The 24,877-nt window shown below is 33.3% G+C and overlaps 1 protein-coding gene across 1 annotated transcript; it reads right to left on the bottom strand.

Annotated features, from left to right (window-relative positions):
• Positions 1-1,381: 1,381 nt before the first annotated feature.
• On the bottom strand, positions 1,382-20,240 carry LOC128237291 (plexin-B1-like). Its single transcript, XM_052952673.1, has 23 exons — positions 19,162-20,240; positions 18,851-18,953; positions 17,142-17,354; positions 13,085-13,210; positions 12,426-12,526; positions 11,947-12,067; positions 11,440-11,620; positions 11,106-11,202; positions 10,150-10,243; positions 9,655-9,804; positions 9,171-9,299; positions 8,377-8,461; positions 8,014-8,189; positions 7,315-7,472; positions 6,422-6,524; positions 6,028-6,179; positions 5,577-5,747; positions 5,128-5,227; positions 4,632-4,768; positions 4,062-4,197; positions 3,726-3,887; positions 2,790-2,883; positions 1,382-2,464 (listed from the first exon to the last, which is right to left on the bottom strand). The coding sequence occupies exons 1-23, from the start codon at positions 20,031-20,033 to the stop codon at positions 2,316-2,318; spliced, it is 3,810 nt and encodes a 1,269-aa protein (XP_052808633.1). The 5' UTR covers positions 20,034-20,240; the 3' UTR covers positions 1,382-2,315.
• Between the last annotated feature and the right edge of the window lie 4,637 nt (positions 20,241-24,877).

Raw genomic sequence — 24,877 nt, 5'->3', positions numbered from 1 at the left:
GACCAAGTATCAAATATGTCTATCAATATATCATTTCGAGGTTAGCTATATTGAAAATAGTCATAACTTCACTTGTTGGTCTTTGAATTTGGCCGATTTTGTATTTGATTTTGTATTTTTCAATACTTTAAACATTTGTTTCGCATATTTATATTTTTTAGTGACTAGGATGGTTTTTAAGGCGTTAGTTATGATTTATTATTAAAGCCTAAAGTTGAGCATCTGAATATTGCTTGACATATAGTTTTTCACATATATGTAATCCAAGTTTCAATTGATCGGAATGAATTGCACTGTGTTCGAGTTATGGCCAAAAGCTTCTGCTTAAGACGACTTATGCCATAAAGGCCATCACCATATCTCGACATGTTTTCATTAAAAAACGTTTGAACTAAACAATGAAGACAACTTCTTCTGAATATATCTTGTAGTCCTTCAAGGATGTATTTATCGCGTGAAGTATGTTCAATAATGCCAAACGATCTCATTCAGAGCCGAACTAACACGAATAAACGTTTTGCCATAACTCGAAAACCGTACAAGATATCAAAATGAAGTTCGGTGCATAGCTTTCCAGCAACAAGGTGCACATGTACAGTTTATTCTTAATTTCACTTTTACCTCAGACTCTAAAGAAGACTATGGCCGACAACTATCATTTTCAGTATTTAAAGGTGAACGCATATACAACAACGTGTTACCAAAATTAACTGAAAGTACAGTAATAGAAAAAGAACTCAAGCAATAAAGCAAAATACCTAATTAATACATTATTTCTTTTTCTCCGTGGCGTTCGCTCTGTGACTCTTTTTTAAAGACACATAACGTAACGTAGGCAAACTAACAAAAAGATACAAATGCAGACGACATTTTTTTAAGTATCCCTAATATACAAAAAAAATAGAAATCGGACAAATTGCATGTTGCCCTTAAACCAAACTTCAAATGGCAAACAAGAGTCATATCTTGAATGTAGCAACATAAAGAGTTGTTTTACTTAAATGGCCGACGTCTGTTGACAACTTTGTTAAATGTAGTAAAATGAATGGACGGTAAATGAAATGCCGCACAACTTTTACCGGACGCAAATGCCGACGTCGACACCGACACTGCGAGGAGTACACAAATCTATTATGAGTAATAGTCGAGCTTTTTCCAGAAATACATAAATCTCTCATAAATTGGTTCGTTGTCTAGAAATGCATCTCAGCTTATATATTCTCGTGTTCGCGGGCCTGGTTTAAGGAGCATAATGGTTCTTACGCTCATAACAATTAACATTGCAGTTTTGTTCAACATGTTTGGTTGATCGTGAGCCTCCTATTATAAATTTGAATAAAGCACAAATGTATTTGTATACATTAACAAACGTGGTTGCTTCTGTTTTTTTATTTGTAAGGCATACATATAACATCCGTTACACATTGCGGTATTTTTATATAACATGCTTCAAAATTAAGGTAACCTCAGAAGGTATTAAACAGAAAGTGTACACAAAAATACAGTGTAAACTACAGGAACAAGCCCGGTTGTAAATATTTCAATTATAACGGCACAAATTTGCTGCCAAAAAAGCACTGAACAAGAGACACAACACCTACAAAACACCACAAACAGATCACATATACATCAACATAGCTTTGGCAAAACATCATAAAGTCAAAATTTAGGCTACCACAATTTACATTTTTAATTGTTATGCTTCACATATCGGTTAGTTTTCAAATCATTGTCAGACCGTTTTGAACTAAATCACCACGAGAATGTGTAAGTGCCCAAAAGCACTGAGCAAGAGACATAACACCACAAGCAGATCACACATACATCAAAATAGCTTTGTCAAAAAATTATATAGTCAAATTTTAGGCTACCACAATTTAAATTTTAATTGTTATGTTCACATATCGGTTAGTTTTCAAATCATTGTCTGACCGTTTTGTATTTGGTCACCACGAGAATGTTCATCCAAACAAATGAATCTCTTCCGTTAAATTTACAGCAATGTAGATAATATTATATTATCGTGATTAAATCGATTTATGTGTTAATTCACTCCAAACAAAAATAGGGTAAGTAGTAAATGAAAGTATTTTGCATTATATAATTTAAGTACAAATAAATAACAGTTTTCAACATATCTCACATGAGTTTAAACTGTTGCAGCATACACTAAATATAGAACAATCGTCTTGTGAAACACAATGTCAGCCCTTCTATTTCTATTCTGCTGTTCAAAATATGTCATAGTAAGGAACAATTTCACCGATGAGAACAGTTGTCGATCAGTAAATGAAGTCTTATTTGTCGAAGAGTGATCATTCCGATGCTTTTAATAACTCCAGCTCGTACTCCTTACTAGACTCTTCCTGTTGTATTTGCTCTCGCAGTTTCTTCATCGTTTTAACACAAAATCCAATAACCGAAAGCACAAAGATTAAAAACAATCCTCCAACTACAACGCCACCTGCGAAACAATGAATCAAAAGGGGAAATTAAAGGTTATAGTTTATAACTGTTAAATTATAATCTTAAAAAACTTTTCAAGCAACAAGCCTTTGATATTATTTTTACTGACAAATCCATTTAAGCACAGACGCAACTAAGACCACATTGTATAAGATTTGTTCAAACATAATTTTACAAAAATAGAGTGGCTACTATAGGAACGAGCACAACGGTCAACAAATTAATTGCAAGAATGTTTAAATAAGTAGGAATCCATCCAAAAATCATATTAAGAAACACATAATGCTACAAGAAACTACACATTGTTTGTTTTCTGTGCTAACCTGTAATTTGAATGTTTATGTAAACCTGATGTTCCTTTGACGAATTTTTATATTCCATATGGCCGACCTCTTGAATTAAAAATCCAATGCTTACCTGCAAACCATTAAAGTGACACTCTTATTCAAAATCAATACATACACATGTAAAACAAACATAAATATTGACTGATAAACCTTTAACAACTTACTAGAGAATGCATTTATGGACAATATGAATTACTGATAACAAGATTGTAACGGTGTATTTGATAGCTGAATAAGCAATAATATTAAATGCTTGGTAAATGCTTAAATATTTACTCTGATCTGCTATCGTCTCATAAGGTAGAAATACTATGTTTTATGCACATTTCTTTCAAATTAAACTCGGTATCCTTCATAAGAACCATTGTTTACGATATTTATTCATATTTTTTACATTAAAACAATTGTATTAATTGTGGTAAATCTTATTTGGGAGTAAGAGTGCATCTTTAAATTTAACACCAAATCATTTGAATTTCAAAAAAGTTGGAATAACTTTTTTATTAACTATTGGTTAAAAGAAATGTTACGTACGAGCTTTATCTTAATAATTGAGTTTAACCGGATGAATAGAAACAAAATACCTTTTTGTTTAACCAATACCATAACGGATATATATATAGAGAGTTATGGTTAAGACAACGCGTTATAACTGTAAAAACACTACGTAAGGAATGTAATAAATTGCATATTGGTACTAAAAGGTATTTGCTTAAACCACGCGAAATGAATAAATTAAACTACCATTTGATTAAAACTCTGCATAAAAATGTACTTAACTTCTTTTGCTTCGAAGTGCAATACAAATACTTTAACTTTGAATCAATGCACATACGCTACCTTTGGTTTCAACAATGCGAGGTGTATGTACTAAATGGTATTTTCATGCAGCCGAATGGTTGCAACTTTTACCTTTATAGCGAACAACGTTTGTCTGGTGATGTTACACTTCGGCGCACTTGTCGGAGGGTTACATATTACCAAGTCGTGTTGCAGAGTAGTAACATTGCATTTTTCGCATCCAATTAAAACTTGTACGTCTTCCGCGGTGGCAGCCAGGTCCAAATGTTTACCCTTCAATTCATTACATTTACTGATAAGCTCTAAACGCATTGCAATAAAACGTTATTTAGTTTATCCATAAATATGCATATAAGATCAAATGTAATAATAATTCTCGAATAAAAATATACTATAGTTTATATCTGATTGACATAATTAATAACTTCAAAGACAAAGAAATATTACTCGTATAAAGAGAACTGGAGCGTAGCGCTGAGTCTCGGTGAATTTGTAAAATGTTGGATCAGGATAGTAAAGAAGGAGAGATATGTTGGACGGCAAATTCCTGACTGAACTCACATCGTCCATGACTAGGCTGACCCTTAGCATAATTGAGAGAGGTGTTATTAAGTACAGTTTTTACAAAGGTATATAGCCTATAGTCTGAAAATACCCTTAAAACAAATATTATGATATTCGAGTATAGAAAATATTTTTTTAAAGAATATATTTGCGTTTCGTATTTATATGAAAAACTACAGAAACAAGCTTAGTAGCCAAAAGTGTAAACATAAACCCCATTTAATGGCACAAGGTAAACGCAAAAGACAAATAACACAAAAACAAAAACTTACGCTCTATTTCTGATATCAAGTTTATGCTTTAATGTTTTACAGATATTAAAAGGTACTGTGAATCGCCAACAATGTAAAAATGATTTTAGTTTTAAGTGTATCTTACGCATCGTTTATATAATATAGTTGTCTGACGTATTTGAGTTTTTTATTAAATAAAACTTCCTGCAAAATGACTAACTCCATGATTCCCAATACTTCAAGTGACTGGTTTATACGCCGTCTTGACCCTCGAGAAGGAAACATTGGGCTTCTGCATGTTAAACTTCCATTAAACTCACTGTCCACGCGGCCATGCGCTTTTCCTAACCCGCACGACTAGAATTATAAACATAAACTAAACTAATAATACAAAATAATAACTTTATAAAAAATAACTTTCAATATGATAGGTAAAATTGGGACGAAAAACTGTAATTGCGCGTTCAAAAAACACGTAAAACGGCAAACCTAATGTAATAAACTGTATCTTTACATTTGAAATTAAAACTGTTTAAGCTAAAATGAAGTATCAATACAAGGCACATTCCAAATACCGTCGGTCCAACGGCCATGAGCAGTACAAATAGGCGACATGTGTATTTTTCTGGTAAACATTAATGCGAAAAATAATAACACTTATTGTTAACCATAAATATTGTAATAAAACGTGTACCATCCAATGTTTATGATCTCACCATTTCAACTGCAGCCTTTCCGTCAATTGTGTGGGCCCTAAGCTTCTGTGTATGCACGGAAAACAGGTTCAGACCAATCACCGTTAAAACTCGCCCTCCGCTGTTTCATTAGGTGATGGAAATAGTACTTTATTACAACAACAATATACTATTATAAAAATCATGCATCTGTATATCACTGTCCTGTTTTATCAGCTGAACTGCGGTTCGAACAAATCGAAAACGACACATAGTTTGGTTATATGTTATAAGACTCGATACACATATCTGTTTTGTCATGTTCTTCTAAGGATTGGTTTGATTAAGGTTTTGCACGACGCAAACAACACCATGGCTATGACACCATATTGTACATAGATTGTTTTGTTTGAAAACATCATCAAACAATATTTAGTATATATCTATCAAGTAACCATCAAAGCGGCATTGGACTAACACAGTACACGTACCTTTCAAAACTCTTTCTTGGCTGAATATCCCAAACTACTGGGTCGGGAAGGTACGTGAAGTTGACTCCTTCTACCGCCTGATTATCGAAAACCATGGAAACTGTAGCTGTCGTCTTGGAGGTTGAATTCAATTTTACTGTCCTACATTCTGCCATAGTTGGCTTCATAAACCTGGCATAAAATGTAATTTATGAAATATAGTTTTTACAGGTAAATTGAGTTTCACTTGAATGATTCTTTGATACTAACACTCGCAACTGGCTATTTACTACTAGCTATTTGTACAGCCTGTATATATGTCAGACATTTAACAAAGACTCTTAGATTCAGGACCTGACAATAAAAAAAACTCAGTACATGTTTATGAACTTCACACATTAATAAGAGAGACCTTCGCATAATTATATTTTATCAGGGATAAACGAATGTAAAAATTGTATTTGGTACGAACGCAGGTACTGTAACCAGTCTGCAGAGTTGTTCTCCAACCATTATCTTCCTCTCCCAACCTGTGTCAAGATACTCGCCATATATCGTAACATTTGTACCGCCAGACAAAGGCCCGTAATTTGGCGAAATCCTTATTAATCTAGGAATCTGAAACTGTTACAGCGCATCATCGTTAAATTGAAGAAGATGTGAAGCAATTTTCTTAAACGTTACAAACTGGATTGAAAGTTCTGTTTATGCTTTTTTCATTTAAAGGAACTCTACGAATTAATCGATAGACAGCCACCTTTAGTTATTGAAGAAAACATCCTGTGGCAAAAACTTTTAAGTCTACTCTGTATTCAAGTAAATGTCTAATGGCGTTATTTCCAATTTGTAACATAAAATGTACGTACAGAAAACCTGTAGTTTGCAAACACGACAGGCTCGTGTCCTGGTATATTCACTGTCACGTGTTCGGTTGCTACTCTTTGACTCGGTCCAAGATTACACGTTATTCTAAACATTACAAAACGATACATTAAATATCAAGAAACCACATATTAATCAAATATATATCTTCTTAATACTTTTACCTTTTATCAACACAATTTAAACATATTGATTTCGTTAGACATGCATATCGTACAGAAATGCCAAACCCAACATTTATATCTATATCTGCTTGAAAGACTAGACAGGTCATAATTGGGATAAACTCAGGTCCACGTACTCGTGTAAGCTTTAATGAACATATAATGTTATCAATGAGGTAATTTTTTGTATTGGTTGATGTATTATGTAAACATAATTGAAATGAAATATGAAACCATTGAATTAATGAGAATTTTATAAATTAACTATAACGTATGCTACGACATTTTGTGTAGAGACATTCTACCGCACCTTTTTATTGAAGCTGATTTTCTAGATTGAATTTTGCTAGTTTTTGACATGCATCAATGATAGTGACTAAGCAAAGACTTAAATATAAAGCCAGATGACTGTAAATAACAAGGACGCATTAATTTTAATAATATATACTTGAAATAGTTGGTCTGTGTTGTTGACATTTTGTCATCGTGTTATTTACATTGCAATGAAGACTCGTTGGTTAGACTTACTGCATCAAAATAATGAAAAAAGCAATTTCGGTCTTATTGTAACTGCTCTTCACCGGTATAAAAGTGTGCAACTCTGACAATACACACTGGCAACAGTTTGAGCTGTTTTATATTTCTATTCACTTAATCCTAAAGAAAAATAGAATACAACACTAAATCATATACGACTAAGGTTGAATACTAACTGTGTTGATATGTCTTCCACAACGTCAGTGTAGATAGTATAACAGGGGATGTTTCCGACACTAACAGCATTCAGTGTTTCGTTGGTGTGGGACCCAAGATTATAACCTTCGACAGTAATGGGCGTGATGGCATTGATATGGGCAGAAAGTGGATATACCTGCAACATAGTTAATAAATGACCGAATCTACGCCAAAATTACAACATAAAACCATTCAACTGCTTCAATTCCTATAATAAATGATAACAGTCCGGTCATCTCCTCCAAAAAATTTCAAACCTGTCAACTTTTCACAAAATTGGTAAACACCAATGGAAATGTCATACAACTGGGGATAATCACTTAACTGGCAAACACTTTCCATTTACAACGAAACCAGTCAGTAAATAGCGTATTTAACACATAAGAAACCGGTTGGTTTGCATGAATTCATGCAAAAATCCATAATGAATGTCAAAATATCCGCCAACTCTGGCCAGTGGCTATGTACAAATAAGTCGTTACCCTAGTGCAATAACTCAAAAACTGCATATAGAAATAGTAATACATAGTGGGATCTTATACTCGAAATCGATCTGAATCGTCGTCGTTTTTTTTTTTCGAATGTGCCTGTACGACTGTTCATATTGATATGCAATTACAACAAAGAGCATATGGATGTCAGTTCATAGTCTACCTGATTAATTAAATTCTAAGTACCTTTGTGATAACTGGGTCAGGGCACACGGTTTCCGGCGATGTACAATTCTTTCCCGAGTAAATACACTGCCCACTACACCAGTGGCATCTTAGATACGGCTGGAAGTATTTAAAACTTTCACATTGTCCACAGTTGTTTGATGGGTAGATCAGAGACCCGCAATGATAAAACACAACTGAAAGAAATTAAAGCTTGATTTTCCACCAATTCACCTATACTTATGGACAGAACTTAATGGCAAATTTCATTTTAACATGATGTAGAAAAATGACAATTATGAAAACTTTTGTGCAAAGCATCAGTAAAAATTAATTGAATACATTAAGGGGTTTTTCTTGGTCATTCTCTCATCATATTGTTACCTTTAAAGGATTGACCGTCAAGCTGTTTTGACTGAAGGTCAAGATGAAGACTTGTAGCGGAATCCAGATTCCATAGTATGCCACCCTTGTAAACAAAATGAAAAACCTCAGTTATTAGCAGCAAATTTTAATTGTTAAATGTTCTTCCTACTTCTTTTATAACTAGTTGCACAAGGAAGTTGTCTGGCAATGCTTAATTGGATTATACAGAACTTTATGATCTGCCTTCCAGTGATTTACAGAGCTTCATAAGTGAAATAAAAAGGAGATTAATTCTTTAAAAAACTAATTTGATAATTGTTACTGTTTTAGCATATAAGCACAATCTCATATTTCCAAATCAAACGTCAGGGCACACTTGGCTGAAAAGCAATTTTAACGACGTCATTTTCGAATGACGTTTGCATACAGTTTGGCGCGCTTTTCTGAAAAACTACAATTTATTGCCATTTAATATTCTTTTTATATATAATTTAAATAAAAAGAGTTTGTTTCAGTGTAAGATCACAATATATTTTAATCTCGTGAACAACAAATGTAAAACGCCACTCGTTAAATATGGCTTTTTTGCGCTTTCTCGGTGATATATAATACGATCTTTCACTGCATAAATCTATTATCATCGACGTATTATTTCCCCCAGACAAACATCGAAAGTGTTTTCAATCATGTGCCTTTTTGCCATAAAATACTGAGGCAATGTAGCCAGTCTTCATTCTAAGTATCAATGCTTTCTCCTCAATGCCAAATAGTATTTATTGTATTAGATGGAAACTTTTCCTCTCATAACATACTGTTTTGTTTTGTTTTCGGATGTGACACATAATCTCCAAATTACTAATTCTTGTGGCTGGAAATTGTATTTCTCCGCCAGGAAGATACAAGTGTTTCACTGAGCACTGGTAATTTGCCAAACCATGAGTCTAAAATAAAAACAAATGTATAATTAGTTATTGATTAGTATTCACATCAGATGAAAACGTGTCAGGCAAACATTAAATTGAATTTCAGACATCCCTATTCCTTAAACAGTATTTCGATCAGTACTCTAGTTCAGGAAATTCAGGATGTTCTAGATACTTAATTTAGTATTTTTCACATGTATGAATTTCTAAAATTCAAACAACAATTTGCTCATGATTCCATTGGTTGAATCATATTGATTTGTTTTATTATTTATTTATTATCAATATTTAAATCTTGATCAAATATTACCAAAATGTTATGCATTATGCCGGATTAATAATTTTCATATAAGTAAGAATATATTTGTCGTACATCAATAAAGTTCACGCCCTTGACGGTAATATTGTAGCTTTCCTCAATTGATAAATGTGCATCACCGTGACTATTCAACACGTTTGGAGCAGAAACGGTGTAGGTTTCCACCCGCGGACATTCCTTTTCTTTGTCGATCTCTTCAGAATACTAAAATAAGGTAAACTGATAATCTTTTCTCGGTGTCTTACTATAACAGTGTAGACTGTAGTTATTAAACACTCATTAGGAATCATTGATTAAAAAATAATGGTGCTTGAACTAAGAAAGCCCCTTAAATCGAGTTGAACACAAGAAAGTGTTAATTGAAAACACCGAATAACTACTGCAATTGTAAATCATCAACGTATTTGTGTCTCAAACGGATCACTTATTTAATCGCATTTATTTACACACCATACGACTCATTTTATTGTGACTATATATTCAATAGTGTCAGCTCATGCCAATCATATTTGATAACAAATATATGTATTTGAAAATACCATGTGTTACCTCATATCTATTGCATGAATTGTTTTCTTTGATACAACGTCCCTGTAAAGGACACCATTTACATGTCCATCGACTGAAACTGCAGTTGCGACACCTATGACATAAAAAGGGAATCTTTCTTTAAACTTTTAACTACTTCGAAAAGAATTTCTGTATTGATCTATGAATATCATAGTTTGTTCACAATGACCTGAAAACCTCTGAAAAGACTTAAAATTGCCGCAAAAATACAAGCCGCTGATGGGTATAACAGCAAATTTTTGCAAACTTATCGCAATATCAACGTCCATTTTTCACTCTGTACATCAAAACACCATTATATGTACATGTGAATACACTTAATATAAGAGACAGATATTTAACTACTTGTCTGATTTTTTTGGATATTCGTTCTTGATAGAAATACAACATTTTTTACCATGATCCACAAAATCAAAAGTCTTCTCAATGTCAATGTAGACTTAATTTACCTTAAAAATGTAATTTACTCATATTAAATTATTTCGGTAGGCTTGTGTCTTTGTATTGTCTATTTAGATAAATTTACTAAAAATGGTATGAAACAAGTCATATAACCTCATTTTATTATTTTTGAATAATAGGATCCTATTAACATCTCTCAAAAATAATACAATACTATGGGATGGAGCAATTTAATAACTTTAAACACGGTTATTGCAAAAAAGCGTATTCATCCAAGCTCTTTAAGGAAAGTGCAGATTATTTTGTTCTCATTTATTGTGTTTTGTAACTTTGATAGCACAGGGCTAAGTGGACAAGGGGTTAAACAGGTATTTGATACCATCTGCTTATATGTAGTTATTCATAAAAAAATCAACATCACTAACTGGTATCGCCAGTGTTATTTTAACTAATCATCATGTAGATTCTGTGCCTTAATTCTATGTGATAAATGCAAGTGAACTATTAACAAATATGAAAAATAATAACAATACCGTGTAAATGTTTCGCATTTGAACACACTTATGTCCCCTCTCATTACAGGCACGGAAGAAACGTTTGTGAAGAGCAGGACAGACACATTGGCGGCCCCTACAAATAGAAACAGCCATCCATGCTACTGCAGTAGCCAGAATATACATATGGACAGACCTTACAAATAATAACGACATGGTACTCGTATCTCATACCAAGTCGTATACTATAGAAGAAGATAAACACAAAAAAATCCTCTCAAGAATACGATGGAACACAGGAACAAGCGTTAAATGAAGAACTCAACTAATTAACAACAAACGATCAATAATAATTACTTATTTAAGATCAAACCTTTGATGAAATGTTCTATATTCGTCCACTCTGGCGAGCGACACCAAACTGATAGTTCGTCGCTCCTTTCTATTCTCGGAACAGTGCTTTTCATCAAGATAGTCTTGTTGTCGACCAAGCTTTCAAACTTGCAGCTCAATTCTAGTCCAATGCTTAGGTTATGTGACAAGATGAGCGTAAACTGCAAGGAAAGTTCATTTAACACAGGAATATACTAACTGCCCATCAAATCGACGTGCAAATTAAACATTCAGAGTAAAAGAGAAGTGAGGATCATGATATCAAATAATTCATCCTAAGTTAGGTCATTTTTAAAAAGTTGCTATAAAAATAAGATGATAAGGAAAGAAGATTTATATTATTGTATTAAAATCAACATTAATATGCATACTATTATGATGTGTTAATGATTCCTTACATTCATGCGTACTAAGTAAGAAGAGACAAGACCTAACATTTTAATCTGAACTTATTTTCCTACTAAACAATGTAAATGAGATAGCACACCACTTGCGATTCATCTGTTCGTATCATGTTAGGAATTATTTGGTGTATGTATGGACAGTGTCCCACTGAGCCTTCAGCCATTATCCATTCTGAATTCGAACACTGTGCTGTGGTCGTACATCTGGAAGGCAACACGTTAGGGTTAACTTCAGGCTTTCAGATTATCTTAGTTACTTTCCAACTATCTATGTTGAAAATGATCGACTGAAGTTAATATGTATCTGCAAGTGCGTTATATGCACTTAAACATGTGATGTGTATTTTTATCGTTTAACATTTAGTTATAACTATCGTATTTAAAATTATTACTTATAACCTAACACTGACTCTAATATAAAGGAAAAAATGTAAAATCTGTCGACGGTAAACCCGTTTATGCTTTAATTAAGGCAGACAATTTATTAGAACTCATGTTTTATATTGTTTTATTTAACTTTAAAATCTATACAATTTATGCTTTAATATATTTTGTTAAATACCTATTTTCCAAAATACACCATCCACATAAAAAATCCTTGCTTGCCATGCATTTGTCACAAGTTGAAAACTCGGAACAGTCGGTCAGATTTATCCCTTTTACCTGCAATGTATACAAATTAATATTTCTTGCAAACGGAGCAATACTCATAAATTCAATAGTGAGGTTGATTGGACACCAAATCCCAGTCAAATCGTTCCATTTAATATGAAATTTAAATTGTACAGCAATTGCCCACAATATGACCAGCATTTTGTTTGTATTGAGTCAATGATCACGGGCAATAATGTGTCCAGTGTGATCATGTGTCTAATAATATTCTTCATTGTTCACAGCAATGAATATTTATGTTCGGGTCGTTCGGCGTCATGTCAATTTGCAAATAATTCATGAAAGAGTATCTGTTTTATGTGGTTAACAATTCATAGGGTCAATGTTGGAAATTCCTTATTCAGGACTATGGTTTTTTTCTTCAACGATTTAAGTTGTCAGAGCTGTTTTTGTTAATAAATCTTACTGTGGTCTTGTGAATCGGATATGATTAAAGAACAGACAGTGTTTTTCAACACAACACAAAACACGATCGTGACTAGTAAATGTCTTGAGACAATACGCAATAATAGACTAAAATAATCTTATTCCTTACTCCCTAATGCATACCACATTTTCCGAGAATGCATACAATGTGTATCCGTACACAAACATGTCCGCCATTACTGCGTGGCCAATATCCACAACAGCTTTCCAGGGAAAGACCGTTGCCTCTTCCCGCGGAAACACAAGGGCCTGAAAGAAGGAGTAATATTTGGTTACGTTAAAATATTAAGTGTTAATTGTTCATATTAATTCTGAATTAAATGAGCTTTAAGAGGACATCCATACATCTCTTTTGATAGTACAGGAGAAAGTACAGGGGTTAATTTAGTATGATGACTATAGTGAACGAATCTTTTTAGAGGCAAAAGTTTTAGTCCTTACGAACTCTAAGCAAGTGACATATAACATCACAAAACAGCAAAGTCAGCTACACTTGTATGCATCTCATTAAATTTGTTTATTAAAGTTGAGGTTTGTGGCAACAAAACGATAATGCTTTTCATAGCCGTTTGCAAATGTTGGTTTGAACTATAGGCTTGTTTTTATATGTTTCAATAAAGTCGAGACTGAGGCTGTCATACTTTTGATGCGACCCAGTGGTATGTGGTCTTGATAAATAATAACAATAATTTTACTTACTGCAGGGTCTCTAACAATTGTTCCATGGTAGCGGTAACTCGTATCATATGACATAGAACCGTTTAGATGTAACACTGTCTAGACTTGTATTATGAATAACCACCGTTTAGATGTAACACTGTCTAGACTTGTATTATAAATTACCATCACCATATGAGGATAATCAGTTTACCCATTTCCAATATTTAAGCAATCGTAAAGCATAACATTCATTATGCACTTGTGTATTGTTTAGGATGTGTCAGTTTAATTAACTCATTGCCAATAAAGTCACGATCAAGTTTAGTTTCACATTATCCAATCTCAAGACAAATCACAACTCGCGTAAATTCAGCAGTTGTTTATTGTTTTGCCAGTCCGCCACCTTTGTTTCCGGCCATAACCTTACTTTTCTCATTCGGTGTTCCTCGGCCATTTTTATCGAAAACAACCTCGGATGTAAGGTACATCAGTAGTCCGTATTTTTTTTTAAATATAGTTTAGCTTGTATGTATTGATCTTAGTTTAAATTGATTGCCAGTGAAGTGTATTATTGCAAACATAATAAAGATTCCCAATTGTTAGGTCATTTAGTTTAACTGTGAAATAAATTTCTACGAGATCTACTTGCAGCGGACTTTAACATACCGATTTCTAAGTATGTAAACCATATGTATCCAAGGTTGTTTCGATAAAAATGGCCGAGGAGTTCCGAATGTACTTTTCTAGGTCAGGGTCGCTACCGGACAGTATTTTTGCCATAATAGTCGTTCACCGGACGGCCAGGGTGGCCGTCCTCGTGTCCTTCTTAGATTTTAGATTATAAAAGGATTTTCTGAGTCAAGTCAGTTCGGAAAGAGTCGCGGAAATGAGCCCAAGCTCCATGTCAAATTTATCGGCAAAACACTAGTTTTATGTTAAACTGAATTGATAAATAAGCGCCAGACTCGTTTAACACCAAGTTATCCTATACACGTAGAATAATTCTATAATGTTTTTAACAGTTCACTTGACAACAGATAGCTTTCGGTTTTGGTCACTACATACTGCGATTTTTTGCAGCAGTCAACACTTTCTTTTTGGGCTATAGAAACGAGTTCAAGAATAATTAGGAAGTGCTATGCAGTCTGTGCTACGTGATGTTAATTATCTTTTATAGAGAAACATTCATATTTTTTTCATTAAAAGAATAAATAGTTAAACATAAGGACTTAATCGTTAAGCTGTTTACATTTACCGGTATTTGAGTAAAGTTTAAACGGCACAAGCAGCACTGGTTATCAGAATACATGCTACCATGGTAATAAAGGGAATGACAGGGTTAATGTGTCCTAGCGCTACAGAAAATTCGCAGATTCCGGCTGCTGCACCATTTGCAAAGGAAGTGTTTTGAGCGACGAGGGGGCTTCTCTACATGGACACCAGGGGAATCCTGAGTAACCAGGAGGGCTCAATCAACATATACACCGGATAACACCAGATAACACAGTAGCCTAGGGGCATGCCGCCTCTAGACGCTAGCGAGCGCTTAATAATATCAGAATGAAATTCATTCGATTCATTTCACAACAGGAACTTGCTATATAGTTTAATGTGTATTTTTTATGGCATAAAGTAGTACTTCAACTGATGTCTTGTCATTGCATAAGGAAGTACTTAAATGTTTTATTTGAATACGAAGTAATCGTTTCGAAACGTTTAAGTTAAATGCATTGTTCTTAATATTCGGTTTCCAAGCTCCCGACACATTGTAAACAGTAATCTAAAACATAGGGATTACATTACTTAAATGATTTGACGTTAATGAATAAAGACTGTAATGTTATAAGGCTGCAACAAAAAAGGTGGCAAGTAGAAAGCAAGACATCGTTGAACAGTGACTTTAATTGAGTTGACAAGTTTTAGAAGACATTTAAAACAATCATTTATTTATTTCCCCCAAAATCGAATTTTCTTGCACTAAGCAACTTTCAACAAATACGACTCTACGTATTATTCAAATACATGCCCAACACCTCATATCTATGACAATATCTATGTTAAATATAAGACAGTGCAAGCATGATTGTATTTAAGTGAAATTCATAACGACACTTGAATAGAGCGACATTCACCTTTATCCTACAGTGTTTTTCCTCCATTCAACGGTATAACAAAACATTACATTGCACAGTGCCACTAATGACATGACTATATTGAAAACATATTTTTGTTTAGGCTAGATGTCTTTATAATACGCGAACTGTACCAAATAAATTAAGCACTAAGCATATATATGCATGCATTAAACAAAAGCAGTATTTCATTTGAAAACAATATGATAAAATTCTTGCATTATATTCAAATGCAAGTCTTGCATTTCATGGTCGTATTTTATTATGAAGCAGAAATAATGATAACGACTATATGTGTAATGCACTCCTTTTAAATTGCATATTTACTCTCCTCTGACTATTCTGCACTGCACATATGTTATATCATTGTATTTCGTTTGTTTTCGTTTTTAATAAAATATGACATAGCCGGAATAAAATGTAAAAACCGTTTTGTTTTAAAAAAATTTGGGTGTTAACAGTGACTTTCAAAGCAATACTATAAGCCAACGTTATGAGTTTCCTCATGTAACTTACTTAGTTTTATGTGAATAGCTAACTACACTGGTCAGCTATATATTAATATACATCGGCTACTTATGACAAAATATGTAACAATAAGCTATGCGTTTGCTACACATGACCATAGAAATTGTCATTAGTACAATTAGAATGTACTTTATTTATGTTAATATCTTTACCTACGATTCCAACATTTTAAGACATAACCTAACACAAATCTTTCAGTTTTTACATGAATGAGCTGACGAAGACGAAACTGGTCATCCATGTACTTTAACATCGAATTCTTCAACTATAAAACAAGCACGATATGTATTCGTGTCTTTACACTAAACAATCTCTTGTATCTAGATCGTCCGCGTTTGTTTTTTAAATCAGTCTTTATCTTTGTGGTTCGAACTTTCTTATATATCTTATATCTTATTACATCAGCTAACTCGTCCGCAATTTGGTGCGATCAATATAACTACTTTTCGGAGTTTCTTGACAGCTATAATCGTATTATTTTGCCCAAAACGCATGTAAAACATTTCAAAGATATTTGCTAAAACGGTAGAATAAAAAAATGTTATAATTTATTTCAATGATAAATTCGAATCGATCATGTCTTTGCTAATACACGGCACTATTTGGTCGCAACATCTAACTTTTGACAAAAATTCGGTTTTCAGTAACCCCCGAAATGTCGATTTCTAGTGTAAGTAATTAAGGCGGGAAATTTAAAATTATATAGTTTTTACACCGTGGCGATTGTTGATAGAGATTGTGACGTTTATAGTATATACGTAGATTTTCGTTGTAGACGAACTTTTTTCTCTTGACGTTGCCCAATATTACTCCGCTCCCGAACTAGTGCATTTCTTATCTTACAAATTCAATAACCTCACCTTAATGATTTCTCCCTTAGCTGTTCCTAGTAGAGCTAGCACACGTCCGTGAAAGGACACTAAGGTGAGGGCAGTAACGACCGTGTGATTCAGCCGTACACTGACATTCATCAGCAGGGCTGTATCTCCTATCACGTCTTGGAATCCACTGTATCCCTCCTCGTTACATAAAAAGAAGTCGTCCGTGGTGTTGATTCCTCTTAGATAAGCAGGCTAATCAAAATATAAAAAATATGGTATATACTGCATTGTCGGAACCACAGTCTATGCACTCCGATACCATCCATGCTTAGATGGAGTGAAACGGAATGGGAGTGACGATGTATTCTTAGCAGCAGAAGCTGACTTACTGATTTGGGAATACATGATAGTTTTCTTGGACAACATCCTCAATAAAGCTTACATCCGTTGGGCTTAACTATGCAAGCTAAAATATATAGAAATTTAAAAACGTATTTATTTTCAATAGAAACGCCCCAACTTAATGTCATTGACCCTCCTAAGATATCCTAAATTTTTAACTTATTTACTCTATCCTTTTGTGATTGCTTTTATTTTACAATGTTTAATGCTTTACTTTTCAAATATAAATCTAGCAATAATAAATAAAATCTTGAAAGGACAATCAACTACTGGGCATGTCCCTGCAGTTTTCATTATATTATCAATAGACAATTTTAAAAAATGGCTTAAAAACCGAAACTAAACTGGCTTTCCATATAAAGCGAGATCAGATTTCAAATATTTCAACAAGTTTAAATAGATTTGAAGAAATAGATTTTATAAAAAAAAAAAACGTTGCATAGAACGTATGTGAGACATAAAGTCAAATAGTTGTGGCCTATTAAAATGCAAAATGAGCCAGAATTTGACAATGACAGCAAAATTATTAGTTTTTCCTGACCTACAACATCTTAAACTTATTTCATACAACTTAAGACTTTATATGTAGGTCATTAATGTTTTTACTAATAAAAAAGAACAATTATATTAGAAAAAAACATTTACTGTATTTGAGTAAGCATCTGGACAGTCAACTGAATGAACATCATAATACACACGTTTTGAAGCAATTCACACATATTAATTTGCAATATGTAAATACATTTCAGAAATATAATACAACAGTAAGATCAATGTGATATACATAAGTATTTAAAGTTTGAAAAATGTCTATAATTGATTTACATTTGTATTACATTTCTCACACAGGTAAAGAATCGCACATGATCAATTTACACACAAATCCACCAGTGGTCTTTTTTAACAATTTAAAAATATCCAAGTCACATTTTACTGACCGTTCCAAGGCGGTACCTAACACTCCTTGATAAACACACCTATTTTTATATAGTATATATGCACTGTGTTGTTTGTGGAGTTTTGTGCTGTTGTTTCATGTTTCTTGTTTGTGATTTTTTTTGTTTTTGTGTTATATGTCATTGGCGTTTACCCTGTGCCATTAAACGGGGTTTATGTTTAAACTTTTGGCTACTGAGCTTGTTTCTGTAGTTTTTCATATAAATATTGCCAGTTTGACTGGCCGAAGAAGAATGATCATTTTACTGCCCAAAACCACATTTCATCATGACTTACAGCTCAACCTAGCGTTCATTACATTTAACTAAGGAAATTAATTTTCATATAATTCACAAACTCAAACATAGGAAATTACATATCTACATCAAAGACAAAAAATATTTACTTACTGGTCCAGTACATGGTCTATTCTTCGGATGATTGAAATAGTCGTAAACACCGGTAGGCAGTTGAAGAGTTTTATCGTGGCAACGTTTAACATTGACTGCCAAACTGTCAACAAAATAGAGACATTTTGCCTTAGTGTTTGTTTTTAACAAAACAGGACAATAAAAGTCACACATTAACAAATACGTCACACTAATTATTATGCAAAGCATTTCACATAGAGAATAATTTTCAGTTGGTAGAAAATAATAAGCTCTTAAATGGTACTTCTTGTACACAAAGTGTTTGTTTGATATAAATAATTCACATATACCTCGATTTAATCTCCGAGAATAGGTAAGCACAAACGACCGAATGTCCGCCGTTGGTAAATGTAGCAACAATTATACATTCTCCTTCAAAGCACGTTTTTTCAACAGCTTGCATGTAAATTGAGTTCCCACATTTCAGTTCCATGTCCACATACGTGTGCGGGGCATAATGAGTATACTTCTGACAAATATTTGCAACTCTGCTGATAGTAGAGTTATCTGTCTTATTTCGTTGTATGCTGAAAAATAGTCGGTGATGACCGATAGCGAATGCCTTCACATAAGTTTCTGTTCTCAGCAGTAAGCCATCGGAAGTCTTAAACTCTGGTCCTTCTTTCATTGTGAACAAGTGCTTAAACCAAGATATCCCAAATCTGTCACAGAGGGTATTTGGTTGAAGGTTACCATGTGGGCATCCTACAAACAAGTACGTTTCATTTTCGAAATCAGTAACAAATGCCACAGCAGCACTGTTGTTAATGGAGCGTTCAAATCCTTCGGTCCAGTCAGAGATATTTCTAAGTAATCGTTTATGGCAGAATGTGTAACTGCTACCGCATGTAATCACTTCGTCCGTACCATACGGTATCACGATATTGGTAACATCGTCGATTTTATTCTCACCGTTCCCAACACCATTTGGTCCAGTTTTAACTTCATCAATCCCATTTAAATGACTTTCTGTATCTAGGTGGTAAATGTAATTTTTGCCCGTCAAATAAAGTGAAGTTCCGTTTTCCGCCATAAACATATGATTTAAACGAAGGTTTTTAATGCCTTTCATAAGTATCATGCTGCTTGCAATATGAACATGTGTACCCTGCAGTCCACTTTCGCTCACAATAATTGCTAACAGTCCCATTAAGATATTCATTTTTAAAGTTTAATTGTCCTATAAACTATAACATAACAAGTAATATGCAGTAAAAAATAAACGTTACAATCAAAAAGCTCAAATACACTTATTAAATATCGGTGATTAAAACCTTGATTAGTGATATCGAGTCGAGAATAAAATATCCCACATTAAACGTAATGTCTCCATATAAGTGCTCACATTATTTGTGCACATCAAAACTTACAACAAAGTGAATTTGCACAGACTTTCAAGTAGTTATGGGCCCTCTTTAGATTCTATCTCCTGTTTCCTCATTTATATATAAGAGCATTGCGTTAACTTACTGAAGTAAAAGCTTTTTTGCAACTTGCCCGATATTGTACAAACGTATACATAGTATATTAAGATTGAATCACCCCATTCTTGGTTCATATCAGCAATGAGTAAGCATACGGAAGTGAAAACAATAGATTATATTTATCAAGTTGTCTCTTGTTTGAGTACGTTACTTAACATAAAATGTTCCCGCTTTACAATTGAATTTCGTAAAGATGCACCATTACTCCCAAATAAGATTTAACGCTTTAATTTACTTATCAAAAAGGATGAACAAATGTCGAAAACAATGATGCTTATGAAGGATACCGAGTTTAATAATTGAAAAGAAATGTGCAGAAAGTATTACTACCTTATGAGACCATAGTAGATCAGACTAAATATTTTAGCATTCACCAATCATTTAATACTTTTGCGTTTTCAGCTATTTAATACACGGTTATAATATAGTTAAAAGTAATTAATATGTTCCATAAATGCCATATTAAGTAAGCAGTTGAGGGTGTATCGCTAAAAAATTATGTTTGTTTTACATGTGTATGTATTGATTTTGAATAAGAGTGCGAATAATAAAATATATACTCTGATATACTAATGTCGCATCAGATAGATATACCACGTTTTCTGCACCTTTCTTCCAAATTAACCATTATTTTCGACATATATTCATCCTTTTTGGTATATCAAAAGATTTGTATTAATTGTGGTAATTTTATTTGAGACTAAGAGTGCATCTTTAAATACAAAATGCTAATATAAATGGGCGATATATCGATGGAAAACAATTTAGCTTGAGCATGCATTCATGAAAGAAAGTTTAAAATGTCATATTGTCAATATGACACTCCTAATAACTCCATCTTCTGCGTTTTAAGATATTCGTCATTTACTGTACAATGCATTATAAACCACATGGAACTTAACATTTAAATATAAGGATGGTATAATAAGTGGTAAAAAACAATGCTAGTTAAGGAGAAACGCTCTATGTATTTGAGGCGAAAGAAGATAATCAAAAGATCAAAAGATCAAGTGTATATTTGTTTTAGTGTTTTTAGGAAGTAACCTATACACAATTCAAGCACATCTGTGTTATGAAAATCACTTTCATTATGTAACAAATACTTCTGACAGGGTTTTTTACTAACAATCAGAGAGATACTAAAGGCCAAAACATAAAATAGTATGAAAAATGCACACATGTCACAAGAATATTTCCTTTCAATACTTATGTGAAAAACTACAGAAACAAGCTCAGTAGCCAGAAGTTCAAACATAAACCCCGTTTAATTCAAAGATTGTTACAAGATTGTGTTCGCATCGCATTTCCCGCTGATGAGAAAATGAAAGTCTTAAATTATGTAAAATGATGAAAAACATTTATTTACATTAAATCGATACGACGCTTCATCAGGTTTAATGGTTATGAATATTTATATCAGGGTGGTTCTGTGTCGCGCCAATAAGCACCAAATGTTTTTGACAATACCTATTTTGAAAAGTCATATTTGCAACAAAAAGACATTGATCATTCAGAGCAACATATGAGGGATTTCAAAAAAGAGTAGCAATGCAATCCAATGGTGTTGATGGTTTAAAATAACAGAAATAAACTGTTACTGTAGCTTGGCGTAAAACATGCAGAAAAACAAACGAAATCAATATTTTACACCTTTCAATGGAAGAAAGCTTAATATAATGGCATGGGAACCTTTTTCACAATGGTCATTTAAACATGACTGGTATATATTTATTTATAAGCCATCATGAAAAAAAACAGGCCCAAACATATCACACAACAGAAAGAAGCAAAACAACTGAATTGGACAACAAATGAATAAATAGGTTAACAACTAAATGCTTGAAATAAGCATATATCACGTCTTCCAACAAAAAAAGCAAAAAGAAAACAAAGGTACAATAAACATTAGATGTGATATTCAAAAATCACTAAATACATACAGCTATCAGCTCAATAGAAAACCCGACAAGACAAGCAACATAATTGCTCGAAATGTAACATTATATAGTTAAGTTTTGGAGAATAAAAGAACAAAATTGCAATGTTTCTTGGCGACGGATGGACACTCACAAGGGTCGTGATTTAGTTCTTGAGGTTCAATTGTTGTGAGAGATAGTCTGAATCAGGCTGGGCTTATCATATATGAGGAAAAGTAAGTTTGGACTGGTTTTGTGCCGAATAGTACCGATTGCTCTATCAGCATTCCAGCATGTAGAATCAATTATTTCAAAATGTCACTTTTAGACCTTTTAGTTTCCCTTCCTACTCTTACTGCCTAAGAGCTATCGAAGCGTAATAGAAAAGTGAATTATATGATGCCGGTCATTGCCAATATTGCTAGGGTAATGATCTCTGTGATTAAATTCTGGCTCGACCATGTAGAAATCTTTAACCAATATAACTGTCGTATATTACTCCTGCTGCTTGAAGGTTGTTCTCATGCCAACAATTTCGCATAAAGAGCTCATATTTGAAACCTGCCGGGTTTTGTTTTTCATGACATGTGAGCTGAAGATGAAGTTATCAAAAGTGCAATTTTTGGGAAATAAGGTCAGTATGTTTAGCACTGAGAGCTTATAGGCATATTTTAGCATATCATAAAGGAAATGGGTCCCCGATTCTCGTGTTTGCATTCCTGATGCCAAAAAATGGCAGCTCCATTTTAAAGTTACATGGGCGAGCACTTAAGGTGTTTCAACTCTGTTAACAGTACAAAATTGACCATGACATTCAATGGGTTACTAGGGATTTAAACCATGTAGCTGATGATATTAGTAAATCCAGGAATACTTATAAATGGAAAGTTAATCCTCAGTCTTTCAATTGTATGAATAGGATGCGGGGACTGCTTACAGTTGGCGATTTGCTTACACTAGTAATAGGTTAACACGCATTTAGAAACTGAAGCAGATCATTCATTCAAGTAGAACTTGGCCAATGAGTATTTTTGGCTGGTTCAACCGATTTACCTAGTTAATATACCTTTTTTCCAACAGCATGTTCTACACATGTAACGTTAGTTGTTCCCAAGTAGGAACTAGTGCTGTTCCTCGGTACACTTTGATTTCGACGTCCAGGAGTTTGATAAGGGATAATACATATTTTATTTTGGGAGTGACAGCGTCTTTAATTATTGACGTTTCTCTAACAAAATTCCAGCTATCCGTTTATAATTGCAATAATTTCGAGCTTGTTTTACATTTCATCTTACTTGTACTACTGGACTACATTTCCATTTAACAATTTTACTAAGGGGTTGTCCCAGGAACAAAATGATTTCACAAATTTAAAAACAAAAAGCTGTTTGTATTTAACATTTTTGTTGTAATTAACTATTAATTGGCCCAGAATACAAGCATTTTTGCGTTTAAATTAATTTTGATCGTTATGATGAATCATAATCATCAGTCTTTTGAAAAATACTAGAAAGATAACTACAACAATGCGGTATATAACTGTGCACAGGTTGCTCTCCCGCCAAAGCACTTAATGCGGTTTTTATTCTTATTACACAATGTCGGTATCACTGTCGGATGCTAACACTGCTTCGCAAAATTCCAGATTGCATCACTTTATTGTAAAACTGAATTTTCATTCCGTCTATTATTCGATCTGGTGTACCGGAATTTATATGGATTTTGCTTTCCTTGGTCTGTTGAACCGGAGTGTTATAATTTACTAGATTTTGTATTATAAAGATTATGTAGAGACTAAATATACACGAAAGATAACATTGACAATACGATAGGTTACTGGGTTATATGGGTTGCTCCCCATTTAAAGCATTTATATCTGGTTTTGAAGGACAACAGAGAATGCGAAAATGATTTTTTTAGTAATGTATTTTGTCTAATGTACCGGAATGTAAACGTTGTTTGTTTTTTACTTAGTGTATTGAACTGGAATGTCCATTTGTACTTTGTACAAGTAAAACCGTGTACTGTACACGAAGAGTATTAGTAAGATGGATTAAAATTGAGGCACTAATTTTTCTTATCTCTTATATTTTAAGTTTGACAGATGGCTTTTATTGACGCGTTTTCACATAGAATCTCGGTGCATGATGAAACCTTCCAAGTCTCAAGCAATATAATTGGCTTTTTAATAGATTTACCTATAGTGCAAACCTCTTCCGGCTTCTGATTTTCGTTTAGCACTTTTTCTGTCATCCATGAAAGGTTTTTCCACTTCAGAATCAAAAGGTAATACTATTACATACAGTATTTCACGGGCTATAGTGTTTGTTTTTAGGACCCTTATTCTTATGAGTATCACCCAAAATGGACTTTTATGAGGTTCAATCTGAAATTTCTTACGATAATTTGATTAAAATTATTTCCAATATTGAAGCTAGGATTTAGGATTTGTGTCGGATTTTGCAGTATTGTTCTTTTTTTTCGACTAAAACAGATCAAAGCTAGAGAGAATGTGCAATTTTCTCGTCGAGTTTACTTCATTGAGAAACAACTTATGAAACTGGTTTTCATTTATGCGATAACCGTTTTGTTATATCAGATACTCT

Source organism: Mya arenaria, chromosome 6 (genome assembly GCF_026914265.1).
Source record: "Mya arenaria isolate MELC-2E11 chromosome 6, ASM2691426v1".
NCBI classification, from domain to species: domain Eukaryota; kingdom Metazoa; phylum Mollusca; class Bivalvia; order Myida; family Myidae; genus Mya; species Mya arenaria.
The sequence above is the reverse complement of the archived record's forward strand: the minus strand, read 5'-3'. Positions and strand labels throughout refer to the sequence as shown.